Consider the following 17,329-nt stretch of genomic DNA (forward strand, 5'->3'; position numbering starts at 1 on the left):
CCCCACCACACAAAGGATAACTTCTATTTGTCTTCTATTCGAAATAACAAATTAACATCTTGAAGCAGAATACTTTCAGAGTCAGACTAAGATTTAAGACTCATAAGGCTGAAATACATTCCCAGTCTTCTGTTTATGCTGTGGAGACACGTGAGGATGGTTTCTGCATGGGCAGGAAGACCTCTAGGACACAGACATGGGGTCCTGTCTGGAGCAAAACCTTCATACCTGAAGCATGGGATGCTCCGGTCATCCTTGCTCGAATCAGCCCCTCTCTCTTTTTGTTTCTTATTAATTTAATCTTTCCTCGAAAAATTTCCAAGTGATAGTCAAGTTTCTCTTTCAAATCATCTGGAAAAAAGAGTCAACATTTGACAACTGCAAAGTGTATTAACCAGTTTCTCATAATTAAACCAGTTTCTCATAATTTTGATTGATTCTTAAAAACTGCTATTCTGCAGATGTTCCAAACTTAAAAAAGAAATTTTGATTGCATGAACGTGCACAAAATGTGCACAAAACGTGAACAAAAAGAGATTCAGCATTGAAATCAGCTGTAAATATTCTTCTATGTTTCTAGTGAAATACTTACTTTTTTTTTTTTTAACTTTTTGGCCACGCTTTGTGGCATGTGGGCTCTTAATTCCCCGACCAAGGATTAAACCCAGGCCGTCTGCATTGGAAGCACAGAGTCCCAACCACTGCACCACCAGAGAAATCCATGAAATGCCTCTATTTTAATATATCATTATTAAAATTTTAATAGAAAAAGCATAAATTATGGTGCTTTGGAGCATTCTGACTTTATTCATAACAGTTGTGCACCTAACTTGGTACTAACCCCCAGGCCGGTCATCAACCACTCAAGTCTCAGTTTTCTCATCTGTGAGAAGGCGGATCTAACATAGGCCTTGCAGGACTGCAGTGAGAAGAAGAAATACATCACCAAGCACAGAGCCTGACACATAAGTCACTCAATACTCAGAGGTTAATATGATGATGATAAAGGAGGTCCTTTCCTTCTTGGAAGGAAAGCTATGACCAACCTAGACAGTGTATTAGAAAGCAGAGACATCACTTTCCCACAGTGGTCCAATTATCAAAGCTATGTTTTTTTTTCAGTAGTCATGTATAGATGTGAGAGTTGGTCCGTAAAGAAGGCTGAGTGCCAAAAAATTGATGCTTTTGAACTGTGATGCTGGAAGAGTCTTGAGAGTCCCTTGGACTGCAGGGAGATCCAACCAGTCCATCCTAAAGGAAATCAACCTTGAATATTCATTGCAAGGACTGATGCTGAAGCTGCAGCTCCAATACTTTGGCCACCTGATGTGAAGAGCCTACTCATTGGAAAAGACCCTGATGCTGGGAAAGATTGAGGGCAAGAGGAGAAGGAGGTGGCAGAGGATGAGATGGTTGGATGGCATCACCAATTGAATGGACGTGAATTTGAACAAACTCTGGGAGATGGTGGAAGACAGGGGAGCCTGGTGTGCTGCATCCATGGGGTCAAAAAGAGTCGGACATGACTTAGGGACTGAACAACTACAACAAAGGAGGTCAGTCTCTGGTGAGACGGATACAGATGCCTCAGAGGTCAGAGAATCTGGGGGCTGGGGGTCAATAGAGGCAGGTTCACTATAGTCTTGGCAGAAGAATGAAAGAAATCTCTTTCCTTTTCTGTGAAAAGAGTGCCGGGGCCCTGCTCAGAGGCAGATTGCAGGCTGCACAGCTACACTTGCAGGGTAGGTGCAGCATCTCAGATCAGATGTCTGCAAACACCCTCCAACATCCAGGACTCAGAGGAACTCTGTGCGGCAGACGTGGGAGGAAACAGGCCGTTCTGGCAGCGGTCATCGCTGACGTGAAGCGGAGGCTTTGAGTCGTCCGGGAGATGGCCATGCCGCTTGTGTGTAGTCAGGAGGGACCAGGACTGTGAGAAAGGTGGATGGTAGCGGGTCAGCCCTGGACATGCCTCTCATGTAACTCAATGGAGGTGGTTGTCTGGGTTCCTGACCCCTGCCATCCCAAGCTAAGGGACTCCATCACCAGTACGTACTGGTATGAGCCAGAAAAGACCAGCTGTAGTTCAAGAAAATTCTCCTAGAGCCCACAAGAAATCACCGTGGATTAAAAGTGGGGGTGCATCAACCCTGAGCACCATCAGGACACAGGACACCCCATTTCCTGCATTTCCTGTGTTTGAGGTTCTGTGTGGGTCCAGGACTAAGCTCCTTGGTGGGGCAGGTGAAATGACCACCCATCAGGTGGCTGTGGATCCAGGAGAAGAAGTAGAGTATCTGGTCCAACCATCTCTCAGACATCAGTGGTGAGTCCTCTGACGCATAAAGAATATCTGGGCAGATCTCCAGGTGTGTCTCTGAACTGTTGGCATAGTTCTGAAAGGCTGGGGCCCCTGGGGAGTTCCTCAGTCCTCCTGGGACTGCACCTCCATGGCAGGATGTCCATCCTTTGGGTGAGATGTTAGACTTCACAATCCAGCAGAGATCCCCCTGCTGCCTGCTCCTAGCTTTACTGGGGCTTTTTGCCCCACATGTGGCCAGATGTGTTGTTCAGTCAGATGAGGAACCTAGCCATCCTCCCACATCCCCTCCCATGCACAGAAATACACAGTACTGGACTCCTCGGATTTGAGTGGCTCCTACACAGTTCAGTTCAGCTGTTCAGTCATGTCTGACTCTGCAACCCCATGGACTACAGCACACCAGGCCTCCCTGTCCATCACCAACTCCCGGAGCTTACTCAAACTCATGTCCATCGAGTCGGTGATGCCATCCAACCATCTCATCCTCCGTCCTCCCCTTCTCCTTCTGCCTTCCATCTTTCCCAGCATCAGGGTCTTTTCAAGTGAGACAGTTCTTCAAATCAGGTGGCCAGAGTACTGGAGTTTCAGCTTCAGCATCATTCCCTCCAAAGAAATCCCAGGGCTGATCTCCTTCAGAATGGACTGGTTGGATCTCCTTGCAGTCCAAGGGACTCTCAAGAGTCTTCTCCAACACCACAGTTCAAAAGCATCAGTTCTTCGGCACTCAGCCTTCTTCACAGTCCAACTCTCACATCCATACATGGCTATTGGAAAACCATAACCTTGACTAGATGGACCTTTGTTGGCAAAGTAATGTCTCTGCTTTTTAATATGCTGTCTAGGTTGGTCATAGCTTTTCTTCCAAGGAGCAAGCATCTTTTAATGTCATGGCTGCAGTCACCATCTGCAGTGATTTTGGAGCCCAAATAAAAATAAAGTCTCTCACTGTTTCCATTGTTTCCCCATCTATTTGCCAGGAAGTGATGGGACTGGATGCCATCTTAGTTTTCTGAATGTTGAGTTTTAAGCCAACTTCTTCACTCTCCTCTTTCAGCAGGGTGACAATATACAATCTTGACATACTCCTTTCCCGATTTGGAACCAGTCTGTTGTTCCATGTCCAGTTCTAACTGTTGCTTCTTGACCTGCATACAGTGCCTGGCCAGTGAGTGAAATTCCTAAGTGGAGCTGGCACTAGCTTGAGTTCCATTCCACTTTTTTTTTGGCTGCACTGGTCTTTCTTGCTGTGCACAGGCTTTCTCTCTTGTGGGGAGCAGGGGTCTACTCTTTACTTGCAGTGCATGGGCTTCTCGCTGCGGTGGCTTCTTTTGTTGCAGAGCACGGCCTCTAGGCGTCCAGGCTCAGTAGTTGCGGTGCACAGGCCTGGTTGCCCTGCAGCATGTGGGATCTCCCCAGATCAGGGATTGAACCCGTGTCCCCTGCACTGGCAGGTGAATTCTTAACTGCCGAATCACAAAGGAAGTCCCCATTTCACTTTTGAGTTGATGTGTCTCTGTTGCTTCTTGAAGGGTGAACCTCCTCTTCTTTTCTTCCCTTGTCTATTCTTCTTCCTTCTGATTCTCCTCCTCTTTTTTCTGTCCCAGCCCATAGTGGGTCAGATTCACACTAGATTCGGTAAACCTTTAGGTAGTATCCAATATGCATGCATTGCTTCCGTGAGAGATGGACCCCACAGGCAACCGACCCCAGAGACCTTATCCTTCATCTGGGTCCTCCCGGCTTGCCTCAGGTTTGGAATTAAGTTGTAAAATAGACAACTGAGTTCAAATGCTAAATGGAGCTCAGAAGATTTTGTTCTAGTGTTCTAGTTCTTTAAAATCAGTGAACATGAAGGAATGAACCCTTAAGTGTAGTCGGTGTGATTAGAATTCTTTCCTGTAAAGCACCTGGATTGTGTCATTACCCTACATTAAGTCTTGGAATCATTCCCCATTTTCTCCAAATAAAATTAAAACAATGCCTTCATGAGGGGCTACTTTTTATATTTCTGGTTTCATGCCCACCCCCTCCCTCCTAAAACTATACTCATACATAATTTACGTAAGTCCTTTCCCAGTGATGCAGTGGTAAAGAATCTGCCTGCCAAGGCAGGAGACCCAAGAGACACAGGTTTGATTCCTGGGTGGGGAAGATCTCCTGGAGGAGGAAATGGCAACCCACTCCAGTATTCTTGCCTGGAAAATTCCATGGGCAGAGGAGCCTGGCGGGCAACAGTCCATGGGGCAGCAAAGAGAAGGACTTGATTGAGCGCACACAAGCACACACACACACACACACAACCTACATAAAATAAAAAACTATTCCAAACTCACCATATTTTCTGTTGCCCCTGGGCCATTTTCTCTGCCTAAAATACTTTTTCCTTCCCCTTCATCTATGTAATCCCAACTCATCTCAGTTCAGATGTCACTTTTGAAAAAAATGTTACTTTCTTGAAGTAGAGTTGATTTACAATGTTGTGTTAATTTCTACAGTACAGAAATTTCTACTGTTAATTTCTACTGTGGTGATTCAGTTATGCATATTCTTTTTCATATTTTTTTCCATTATGGTTTATCGCCAGATGGTGAATATAGTTCCTTGTGCTATACAGTAAAAGCTTGTTGTTGATCCATCCTAGACATCACTTCTTCAACATCATCCATGACCTCTAAAGACCGGCTTGCCCCTGTGTTTATCTGAAGTGCTAGACACCCCATTAGCCCAACCAGAAGGTCAGGGACCAAACTCTCACATCACCATCAGTGTTCCAAAGTGCCTGCCTCGACACCCACCAAAAATGTTTTTTGTATAAAATAACTCAAGTGCCACAGAGATAGCACTGACTTCAAAGACGATTAGAAAGATGGTTAGCATTCTCTCTTACCAAAATCACTCATGTCGTCTACCAAAATAATTTCTTCAAGGATATACTGTTGAGTGAGGGTCATGATGCTGGACAGTGTTCGAAACAAGGCATTAAATTCTTCATTGTGGAAGCAAATGATGATGCTGGCAGTAGGTAGTTTGGCTGGGTACATTTTTTTCCGACACCTGCAGAAAGAGGAAGAAAATGATTTATCTAAAAGCATTAGATGTTTTGAGGACTCATTCACATTTTCCTCTTTATTCCTTTAATTGATGATTATGATGATAAGGTGACAGTACTTTTAAAACCCAAAAATTAAGATACAAAAATTTTTTTAAACATCTTATGTTGTTCTAATATTGTCTAAATTATTCTCCCCTTCTTAATGCCCATCATAATTGCTTTTTCCTGAGACTCTGTTTTGATAAAATTAGTTCTACTTTGAATATAGTATAAACATAAATTGTACCTATATTGTCATTTCTATTATAAAAATGAATTAATAAGCTTATACACATTAAAAGGTTCAAATTAACTTTATTGTCCTATCTTCAAAGAAAATCCATGTGCTATTCCTACACTTGTATAGTCTGTTGCAACAAAGAAATGTAATAATGGATATGGTGTAATTAGATTTCTTCCAAGGATCTGGCAAAAAATGTTTTATTATTTTTTTGTGCACTTGAGGGAAATATGGACACTGAATTTTAGTAATATTAATTTTTAGCTATTAAGCATTGTTTGGATTGCTACCTTATTGGGTTGTATTTTGAAATATTTTGGTTGTAAATGACAAATGGAACTAGCTTAAGCTTAAGAAAGAGGTACACTGTAAAGGGAACCCAAATGTCCCACAGGACCTAGTGACAGGCAGGATCCTGGAGCATTCAAGAGCAATTCTGACTAGAGGTTTGAAAGTCACTCAGACATGCTCCGTTTCTGCTCGTCTTCTCTTTTAATATTCATTTATTGGGCTCACTGGGTCTTGGCTGTGGCGCACTCGATCTTCAGTCTTCCTTGCAGCGTGTGGGTTGTGCTGCAGCTGCAGCGTTCAAGCATGCACACTCTTAGTTGTGACGCGGGGTCTAGTTGCCCAGGGCTGGAGGTCGGGCCCCCTGCACTGGTTTCCCAGAAACAGGTAGGATCAGAAGGCTGACCTTCCAGTAAGATCACTGCCTTGCGCTTGTGTGTGCTCAGTCGCGTCTGACTGTTTGCAACCCCATGGACTGTAGCCCTCCAGGCTCTTCTGTCCAGGGGGGTTTTCAGGAAGAATACTGGAGTGGGATGTCTTCCTACTCCAGGGGATCTTCCTGGCCCAGGGATCAAACCCACATCTCTTGTGTCTCCTGCATTGGCAGGCAGATTCTTTATCACCAGTGCCACCTGGGAAGCCCAAGATCACTGCCTCATCAAAGAGTGAGTAGATGAGAGACGGGAGTCGGGGGGCGAGGGTATAACCCCAAGAATGAGAGAGATGGTGAACTCAGGCTATGGATCACATCTCTAATATTCTATCTAGTCCAAGTTTATCATTTTGAGAAAACTACAAATTGAGCCCCTTCAGAGGAACGAGACAATGATACTGAAGGAGCCTGAATTCACATCACGTGAGTGTAAACCGCTAAGAGAAACCTAATGTGTATGGGTTTCTCCAAAAGCAATTGCTGAATGTTGCTGAGGTCTTTCTATATAGAAAACCTTTCGGGCCTAAATACGTTTCTTTTCAGGGTGAAGGTAATTTGGACAAACGCTTGGTTGTCATGTTTAGCTGATCTTGTGCTTCGCTAACACGATTCCCAACGGTCTAGTTAAAGCAGGACCATTATGGGTTGACTTGTGTCCCCCTACTCCGTATTCACGTATTGGCCTCCTAACCACCAGTACCCCCAGAATACGGCCCAATCTGGAAATGGGGTTGCTGTAATGAGTGAGAGGTCATTCGGGTGCCCTCATCCAGTAAGGCTGGTGTCCTTACAACAAGGGGACCTGAGGATACAGGGTGATGTGAAGAGACACAGGAAGAAAAGTGCCGACTCTAAGCCGAGAAGAGGGGCCTGCACCATCCTCCCCGCAGCCCAGAAGAGAACCAACCCTGCCGACCAAGGTTTCTGACTTCCCAGCCTCCAGAGACCCGTGAGACAACAAATCGCTGTCACTGGAGCGTGCCAGTCTGTGGTAGATTATTACAGCAGCCCCACCAACCCAGCTGAAGAATGCTGCACGTTAATGTGCAGAAACATTCCTGAGCTTCTTTCCAGATGCATGTTCTGATGAAGTACGTCTGGGCTCGGGCCTGGCATTCAGGGGGGCTGACACGCTTCTAGGGGCTCCCAGTGCTACTGATCCTCAGACCACAGTCTGGGTCGGAAGGGTCTAGCAGACAAATACACAAAATGACAACCCTGTAAGCATGTTAGAAAAAACATCTTGATAGGTGACTGATAAACTATTCTGTAAACAGTTATTAACTTGTCTAAACTGTTAAATTGGAGGAGGCACTGGCACCCCACTCCAGTACTCTTGCCTGGAAAATCCCATGGACGGAGGAGCCTGGTAGGCTGCAGTCCATGGGGTCGCTAAGAGTCAGACACGACTGAGCAACTTCACTCTCACTTCTCACTTTCATGCATTGAAGAAGGAAATGGCAACCCACTCCAGTGTTCTTGCCTGGAGAATCCCAGGGACGGGGGAGCCTGGTGGGATGCCGTCTATGGGATCGCACAGAGTCGGACACGACTGAAGCAACTTAGCAGCAGCAGCAGCAGCAAACTGTTAAATTATGGCCATGGCGGGGAGGTGGGGGGGAACTTGACTAAATCCAATCTTATATAAAACCCACTTTTCTAAATAAGTCTTGGATCAAAGAGAAATAAAATGCAAATTATTTAGGAAGAAGTGCTATGACAAACCTAGACAGCATATTAAAAAAGCAGACATATCACTTTGCTGACAAAGGTCCATCTAGTCAAAGCTATGGTTTTTCCAGTAGTCATGTACAGATGGGAGAGCTGGACCGTAAAGAAGGCTGAGGGCCGAAGAATTGATGCTTTTTAAACTGGTGCTGGAGAGGATTCTTGAGAGTCCCTTGGACTGCAAGGAGATCAAATCAGTCAATCCTAAAGGAAACCAACCCTGAATATTATTAGAAGGATTGATGCTGAAGCTGAGGGTCCAATACTTGGGCCACCTGATGGGAAGAGCTGACTCATTGGAAAAGATGCTGAGAAAGACTGAAGGCAAAAGGAGAAGGGGGCAGCAAAGGGTGAGATGATTAGATAGCGTCACGGACTCAATGGACGTGAATTTGAGCAACTCTGGAGCATAGTGAGGGAAGCCTGGTGTGCTGCAGCCCACGGGGTTGCAAAAAGGTGAACACAACTTAGTGACTGAACAACAATAACAATTTAGAGATTGGTAAACCTGAAAACACAGCATGTTAAAACCTCATGTATAGGGCTTCCCTGGTGACTCAGTGGTGAAGAATCTGCCAGCCGTTGCAGGATACATGGTTTTGATCCTTGGTCTGGGACAATGCCCATGCTGGGGAGCAACAAAGCCCATGAGCCTCAACTACGGGGCCTGTGCTCAGAGCCTGCAAGCCGCAACCATGGGAGGCTGAGCACCTAGAGCCCGTGCTCTACAACAAGAGAAGCCACCACAGTGAGAAGCTCATCCTTCATGACTAGAGAGTAGCCCCTGTCCGCCACAGCCAGGGAAAGCACACGCAGCAACAAAGACCCAGCACAGCCAAATATAAATTTTTAAATAAAGAACTGCTTAAAAAAAACCCTAATGTATATAGCTAAATCCTAATCAGAATAAAATGAATACTTACAAACGTATTATCATCTAAGGAAGAGATGAAATAAACTATTTTAATCTTATAGAAGGGCAAAAAGACCACAAAAATACATCAAAAGAAAGAAGAAACAACCCCATAAAGGCAACTAGAAACTAATGAGTTAGAAGACAAAAAAAGTAAAATTGATAAATCAAAGCAAAAGTTAGTTTTCTGAAAGATGACTAATATATATCCATTTCTACCAAGCTTTTGAAATCGAGAAGAAAAATGTACAAAAATAAGAATGAGAATGAAGGCAAGGTACCAGGAAAGGTGAAAGAGAATTATGAAAACAGGATGTGTGACTTTAAGCCAACAGATTTGAAAGTAGATGAAGTAGATTTTTATTAAAATAGATAGTTCTGAATAGACCCTAGAAATAGAAAGCCTGAGCAGAACAATCAATAACCTTAGAAAAAAACTAAACCGTTTCCATGTCTGACAGCAGAAAATGGAGCAGTGATTCATAATTACCAGACAAGTTCTGTTTCAAAATAAGAAATACACAGTGATATTATTTCAATGATGTTAGAGCATAGAGATATAGACAAAACATACAAATCCATTTTATGGAACTAGTGTAAATTTGATACAAAAATGTGATGACAGTAACTCAAAGAAGAAAAACAAAGCAGAGTTTCTTAAACTTGAGTCTTGCAGAGGCTCAGAAGAAAAAAACTGTCAACCCTCCAGGGCTGATTTCAGTTACCTTAATGTTTCCCAAATATGCATATGCAAACGAAAGTCAATCTTGTGTTTATAAGCTCTTGGAGGTGGTGGTGGTGGTGCGTGCTCAGTCAGGTCCGACTCTTTGTTACCCGTGGACTATAGCCCTCCAGGCTCCTTCGTCCATAGAATTCTCCAGGCAAGTATACTGGAGTAGGTTGCCATTTCCTTCTCCAGGGGATCTTTCTAACCCAGAGATTGAACTTGCATCTCTTGTGTCTCCTGCATTGCAGGTGAATTCTTTACCACTGGCACCACCTGGGGAGCCTCTTATAAGCTCTTACATAACCATAAATAAAACTGTAAAATTTAGTAAAATCACAGCTAAAATTCAGTTAAATTACAATTAAACTAATTTTACTTTCGGGTTGTGTTTTGCTGAAATGAAATCACCACATACAATTACAGGAAAGTTTCTTTAGACAAGTCAGTGCTTGGGTACCAAGTCACTTCATTCATGTCCAACTCTTTGCTGCCACATGGACTGTAGCCCACCAGGCTGCTCTGTTCACAGGATTCTCCAGGCAAGAATCCTGGAGTGGGTTGCCATGCCTTCCTCCAGGGAATCTTCTCGACCCAGGGGTTGAACCCTCATCTCTTCTACCTCCTGCACGGGCAGGTGGGCTCTTTACCACTAGCGCCACCGGGGAAGCCCTGACTAGCCAGTGCTACTATGCATTATATGACTGCTCACATCTCCAAGGACACAAAATTTTAAATTTTTCGCAGAGAAATTGTAGACTTCAACTGATACAAACTAATCTAATTTATACAGGTCAAAACAATTAGACAAAATATTAGCAGATCAAATAAAACAGTGTTTTAGAAAAATAGTATATCCAACCAGTCCATCCTAAAGGAGATCAGTCCTGGGTGTTCATTGAAAGGACTGATGCTGAAGCTGAAACTCCAGTACTTTGGCCACTTCATGCAAAGAGTTGACTCATTGGAAAAGACTCGGATGCTGGGAGGGATTGGGGGCAGGAGGAGAAGGGGATGACAGAGGATGAGATGGCTGGATGGCATCACTGACTCGATGGACATGAGTTTGGGTGAACTCCAGGAGTTGGTGATGGACAGGGAGGCCTGGTGTGCTGTGATTCATGGGGTCGCAAAGAGTCGGACACGACTGAGTGACTGAACTGAACTGAAGGATAGTTTATTTCAGGAATGTAAGGATGGCTCAACATAAGTTATCAATAATTTGATGGAGGAAAGCCATAGTGATCATGCTAAGAAATTATTTGATAGAATTTAGCAATCATTTCGGAGAAGGCAATGGCACCCCACTCCAGTACTCTTGCCTGGAAAATCCCATGGAAGGAGGAGCCTGGTAGGCTGTAGTCCATGGGGTTGTTAAGAGTCGGACCGACTGAGCAACTTCACTTTCACTTTTCACTTTCATGCATTGGAGAAGGAAATGGCAACCCACTCCAGTGTTCTTGCCTGGAAAATTCCAGGGATGGGGGAGCCTGGTGGGCTGTCGTCTATGGGGTCGCAAGACTGAAGCGACTTAGCAGCAGCAGCAGCAGTCATTTCTGGTTAGAATAAAATCCTAAGTCAAAATAAACCCACTCTCAATTGACATAGCTTTGGCCAGTCATTGAACATGCCAGAAGTGGACTTTGCTACCAACAGAGCAATTCTGTTGCTCCTCCAGAATCCTCTGGCATTATTCTGACGCACCCATGAGAAGAACTGTTATTAAAGAAAGGAAAGGAAAAATGAACGTTAATAAATAAAGGAGAAAATTTCAAGTCAAGGAACAGAAAGAAATGTCTTTAGTGTAATCAAAGGTATTTAGTAGAAGTCAATCACAAACATTAAAAAATTAAATCCTAAAAAAATAATTCCCAACTCATTCTACAAGGCCAACAACACTGATGATAAAACCAGACAAGGATATTCAATAGTGCTCTTACAAACACTGATATAAAATTCCAAACAAAATTTTGGAATTTCAGCAAAATCAAATGCCATAATATATAAAAAGGATAAGGCATCATGACCAAGTAGGGGATATCCCATAAATGTAACCTCTGTTTAATGTTAGAAAATCAACATAACTTACCATCTTTACAAGCTAAAGATACACACATCTCAATGCACAGAAAAGGATGTAACAAAATCCAATATCCATCTGATAAAAAACTCTCAACAAACTAGGAATAGAAGAGAATTTCTGCTACCTGAAAAAGAACCTCTATGAGAAGCCTAAAGATAACATCATACTTACTGGTGAAAAACGGAGTGTTAAGATCAAGAACACAGCAAGGTTGTCCAATATCACCCCTTCTATTCAACACTGTACTAGAGATTTTAGCCAGTGTGATAAGTTAAGACAAAGAAAAGCATCCAAATTGAAAAGTAAGAAGTAAAAGTGCAGATGTCATGAACATCTTCGGAGAAAATCCAATGAATAAATTTTTGTGATCCTGTGCTAAGCAGAAACAAATTATAAAAATATTGAACTCCATTAAAACTAAAAACTTTTGTTTTTAAAAAAGCACTAACTATTGAGAGAATGAAAAAACAAACCATGGGCTAAGAGAAAATATTTGTAATTATATATATGATAAAGGTCTTACACCTAAATATATAAAAATTTCCCCAAACTCAATAATAAGAAAAGAAATAATCCAATTTCAAAACAGGAAAAATATTTGAAGTTTAAATTTAAAATGGGCAAAATATAAAGAAGATACACAGATAGCAAGTAAATACATAAATAGATGCACAATATCATTAGATATCAGGAAAATGCAAATTGAACACTGCAGATGGTGACTGCAGCCATGAAATTAAAAGACGCTTACTCCTTGGAAGGAAAGTTATGACCAACCTAGATAGCATATTCAAAAGCAGAGACATTACTTTGCCAACAAAGGTCTGTCTAGTCAAGGCTATGGTTTTTCCAGTGGCCATGTATGGATGTGAGAGTTGGACTAAAAGAAAGCTGAGCACTGAAGAATTGATGCTTTTGAACTGTGGTGTTGGAGAAGACTCTTGAGAGTCCCTTGGACTGCAAGGAGATCCAACCAGTCCATTCTGAAGGAGATCAGCCCTGGGATTTCTTTCGAAGGAATGATGCTAAAGCTGAAACTGCAGTACTTTGGCCACCTCATGCGAAGAGTTGACTCACTGGAAAAGACTCTGATGCTGGAGGGATTGGGGGCAGGAGGAGAAGGGGATGACAGAGGATGAGATGGCTGGATGGCATCAGTGACTCGATGGACGTGAGTCTGAGTGAACTCTGGGAGTTGGTGATGGACAGGGAGGCCTGGCATGCTGCGATTCATGGGGTGGCAAAGAGTCAGATATGACTGAGCGACTGAACTGACTGAGTGACTGAGATCCCACTACACAGTCATTCGAACGGCCAAAATTAAAAAGACTGTTCACACCAAGAGTTGGCAAAAAGGTGGAGGAATTGGAAACTCTGTAGATTGCTACAGTAATCAAAACAGTATGGTGCTGGCATAAAAAACCAACACACAGATCAGTGGAACAGAGTGGAAAGTCCGGAAATAAACCCACACATATGGTCGATTAATTTACATTACAATGAGCTCCAATGAGCCAAGAATATAAAATGTGGGAAAAAGTCTCTTCAATAATTGGAAAAACTGAACAGCCACATGCAAAGAAGGAAACTGGATCTCTATCTTATACCATATCCTCAAGTTAATTAGAAATGAATTAAATGAATATAAGACCTAAAACTGTTAATCTCCTAGAAGAAAAGATAGGCAGTAAGCTCTTTGACATCAGTCTTGAATTTTTCTGGATGTGACAGCAAAAGCAAAGGTAACAAAAGCAAAAATAAACAAGTGGGACTATATCAAACCAAAAAGCTTCTGCACAGCAAAGGAAACCTTCAAGAAAACAAAAAGGCAACCTACTGAACAGGAGGAAATACTTGCAAATCATATATCTGATAAGGTGTTAATATCTAACATATGTAAAGAAGTCACACAACTTAATAGTGAAAAAACAAACCAATCGGATTTAAAAATGGGCAGAGGATCGGAAGAGACATTTTTTTTTTTTCCCCAAAGAAGACATATAGATGGGCAACAGGCGCATGAAAAGATGCTGAACATCACAAACAATCAGGAAAACGTAAATCAAAACCACAGTGACATACCACTTCATACCTGCATGAAAGGCGCTTATCAAACAGCCAAGAAGTAGCAAGTGTTGGCGGGACGTGGAGAAAAGGGAATCCTTGTATGCCATTGGTGGGAATGTAAATTGGTGCAACTACTATAGAAAACCAGTATTGGAAGTTCCTCAAAAGACTAAAAATAGAACTGCCATATGAGCCAGAAATTTCTCTTTTGGGTATTTATCTGAAGAAAACTAAAGCACTAACTCAAAAAGATATAGGCACCCCCCTTGTTCATTACAGGATTATTTACAAGAGCCAAGACATGGAATCAACCTAAGTGTTTATGAGTGGTAAATGGATAAAGAAAATATGATCTATATCTATCTATAAAATTCATCCATTAAAAAGGAGGAAATCTTGCCATTTGCAACAACATGAATGGACCATGTTGTTGAGGGCATTTTGCTAAGTGAAACAAGTCGGAGAAAGGCAAATCCCACATATGCGTAGAATCTAAAACAAAGGAACAAAAAACAGTACCTCTCCCCCAAAAAACAAGTTCATAGATACAAAGAACAGACTGGTGGTTGCCAGAGGTAGGTGAAGGAGATAAGAAAAGCACAAAATTCCGTTGTAAAATAAATGTCATGGGGATGTAACGTACAACATGGCAACTGTAGCTGAAAACACTGTATCCCGTATTTGAAAGTTACTAGAAAAGAGGATCTTAAAAGTTCTCATCACAAGGAAAAAAAAAATGTATCTATGTATGGTGCTCCTGTGCTGGGCTCAGTCCCTTCAGTCCAGTCTGACTCTTTTCAACTCTGTGGACTGTAGCCCACCAGGCTCCTCTGTCCATGGAATTTTCCAGGCAAGAGTACTGGAGTGGGTTGTCGTGCCTTTCTCCAGGGGATCTTCCTGACCCAGGGATCAAACCAGTGTCTCCTGCATTGCAGGTGGATTCTTTACCACTGAGCCACTGGGGAAGCCCCTGTGTATGGTGATCAGTGTTACTTAGACTTACTGTGATGATCATTTTGCAATATGTACAAATATCAAATCATTATGTTGTATATCTGAAACGAATATGTAATATGTAAAAAAAAAATATCAGAGGGAACATACATGACATTCCTGGTATCTGGCACGTTTCTGTAGTGGCCCAAGTTTTTACTGATAATGGAATTAAATCCATATGTTGAATATCCATGAATAAGTTCTGGGATTGAATAGTTAAAATTCTCACCTGAAAGAAAAGGTGTTAAGTCACATAAGTATAGGTTTACCACCGTCACGTTGATAAAGGACAATAACAAAGATATCCTGAATTCACTCCTTTTATAACATGTCAGAGTAGTTTTTGTGGAACCTAAACTATGCCCGGATGACAAGGTTAAAATCAAAGGATTCACACACAGCAGAGCAGAGCCCTTAGCAAACCTGAACAATGAGTTACACTCAGTCATTCAGTCTCTCCAGAGAAGTATGTGCTCAGCCTCCTTGGTCACATCATGATTCAAAACTGTCCTGCGAAGCTATATTGACTGAGGGCTTTAGGGAAGGCGAGAGCTTAAGTCCCTCTTCCCAAACTCTGAGAGGATACAACAAGATGACGGAGGACAGCCAACACATCAGTGTGCGGCAGTGTTAGTCCCTCGGTCGAGTCTGACTCTTTGTGACCCCACGGACTGCAGCCCACCAGGCTGCTCTGTCCATGGAATTCTCCAGGCAAGAATACTGGAGTGGGATGCCACTGCCTTCTCCAGGGGATCTTCCCAACACAGGGATTGAACCTGGGTCTCCCCCATTGCACGTAGATTTTACCAACTGAGTCACCAGGAAAGCATTAGTCGTAACAATAAATAAAGTTGGCATAAAGTGAAAGAAAGTGAAGTCACTCAGTCATATCTGACTTTTTGCGACCCCATGGACTGTAGCCCACCAGGCTTCTCCATCCATGGAATTTTCTAGGCAAGAGTACTGGAGTGGGTCACCGTTTCCTTCTCCAGGGGAATTTCCCACTAAAAGATAAAAACTCAAAAAAAAAAAAAAAAAAAAAAAAAAAAGATAAAAACTCTTAGATGGTAATAAAAACCAAAATGTAACCATAAAAGATAAGTAAGATGAACTAAAATGGTTAAAAGTGGAAGAATGGTCAAAGAATACAGGAGTCAAAATATTTTTTAAAGTATAGAATTCACTGGAAGGACAACCCAGAAAGTCATTTTATACTTACAATAAGTTACAATAAAGATTTAATAGTCATGAGCTTGTAGACATCAAATAATGCTGCAACAAAATACTTAAAGAAAAAAATTTAAATATATCAATATATACTGCCACAAATAAACAGAAACGGAATTTTTTAAGAACAACTGCGAATCAGAGAAAAAGTCAGAAACTTGAATAATGCAATTAGTTACGTTTTCTTAGTAGATTTATATTGTGCTCTGTTTATGGGAGAATGAACTGTCTTTTCCATTGCCTGAGGAATGTTTTCCAAAACTGATATAAATTCTATATTGCTTATAAAGCAGGTTCCCATCAAAAAGCAGTAACCCCATTTCTTTTAGGTCCTCTTTCTTACACCTAAAAAAATCCTCGGCATGACACAGCAGATAATTGTGGGGGTTCTCTGAAACATGGAGGTAAGGGGGCAGATTGGCTAGGGGCCTCAGGACCGGGGGAAGGACACAGTGGGCTCCTGATTTCTTTGCTGCCTCCCGTAAGTCCCAGACTTCAGTTCAGTTCAGTTCAGTCGCTCAGTCATGTCTGACTCTTTGCGACCCATGGACTGCAGCACGCCAGACCTCCCTGTCCATCACCATCTCCCGGAGTTTACTCAAATTCATGTCCATTGGGCCGGTGATGCCATCCAACCATCTCATCCTCTGTCGTCCCCTTCTCAGACAGGGTGCTGTCAAAACCTGCAAGTGGAACCACTAATAGGCATAGACAAAAGAAGCTCCCAGATAAGCCTGTTGCACCTAGCCACAGGGCCAGGAAAGCGGACAAACAAAACCACAGAAAACTTTTGGCAACAGCCACTCTAGTCGAACCAGCACCAACGGGAGAACCACAGCGCCCCCTGTGGCTCCCAGCAATACCTATGCGTGCACAGTTGCTCAATAGAATCCAACTCTATTCGACCCCATGGACTGCAGCCCGCCAGACTCTTCTGTCCGTGGAATTTCCAGGCAAGAATACTGGAGTGGGTTGCCATTTCCTTCTCCAGGGAATAATACATAATGACCCTAAATAGAAGCATGCCAAAAACCAGCCACAAAATACATGAAACAAAGCCCAATAGAGTTGAAAGTAGAAACAGACAAACCCACAATTATTATAATCGGGGTCTTCAACATCCACTCTTAACAACTGTCAGAACTACCAGCCAGAAACGCAGCAAGGGTACAGAAGAACTGAACAATACAATCAACCAACCGGATCTAATTGAGA

The 17,329-nt window shown here is 42.6% G+C and overlaps 1 protein-coding gene across 1 annotated transcript in view; it reads right to left on the reverse strand.

Annotated features, from left to right (window-relative positions):
• Positions 1–17,329, reverse strand: part of GALNTL5 (polypeptide N-acetylgalactosaminyltransferase-like 5) — a 56,396-nt gene that overhangs the window by 29,813 nt on the left and 9,254 nt on the right. Inside the window, exons 4-6 of the mRNA XM_010857232.1 lie at positions 14,996–15,116; positions 5,211–5,377; positions 229–351 (exon numbers count right to left, since the gene is read on the reverse strand). Coding sequence (XP_010855534.1) covers positions 229–351; positions 5,211–5,377; positions 14,996–15,116 — 411 coding nt within the window. The remainder of the gene's footprint in view (positions 1–228; positions 352–5,210; positions 5,378–14,995; positions 15,117–17,329) is intronic.

This window comes from Bison bison, unplaced genomic scaffold (assembly GCF_000754665.1).
Source record: "Bison bison bison isolate TAMUID 2011002044 unplaced genomic scaffold, Bison_UMD1.0 scf7180017864379, whole genome shotgun sequence".
Lineage (NCBI taxonomy): Eukaryota > Metazoa > Chordata > Mammalia > Artiodactyla > Bovidae > Bison > Bison bison.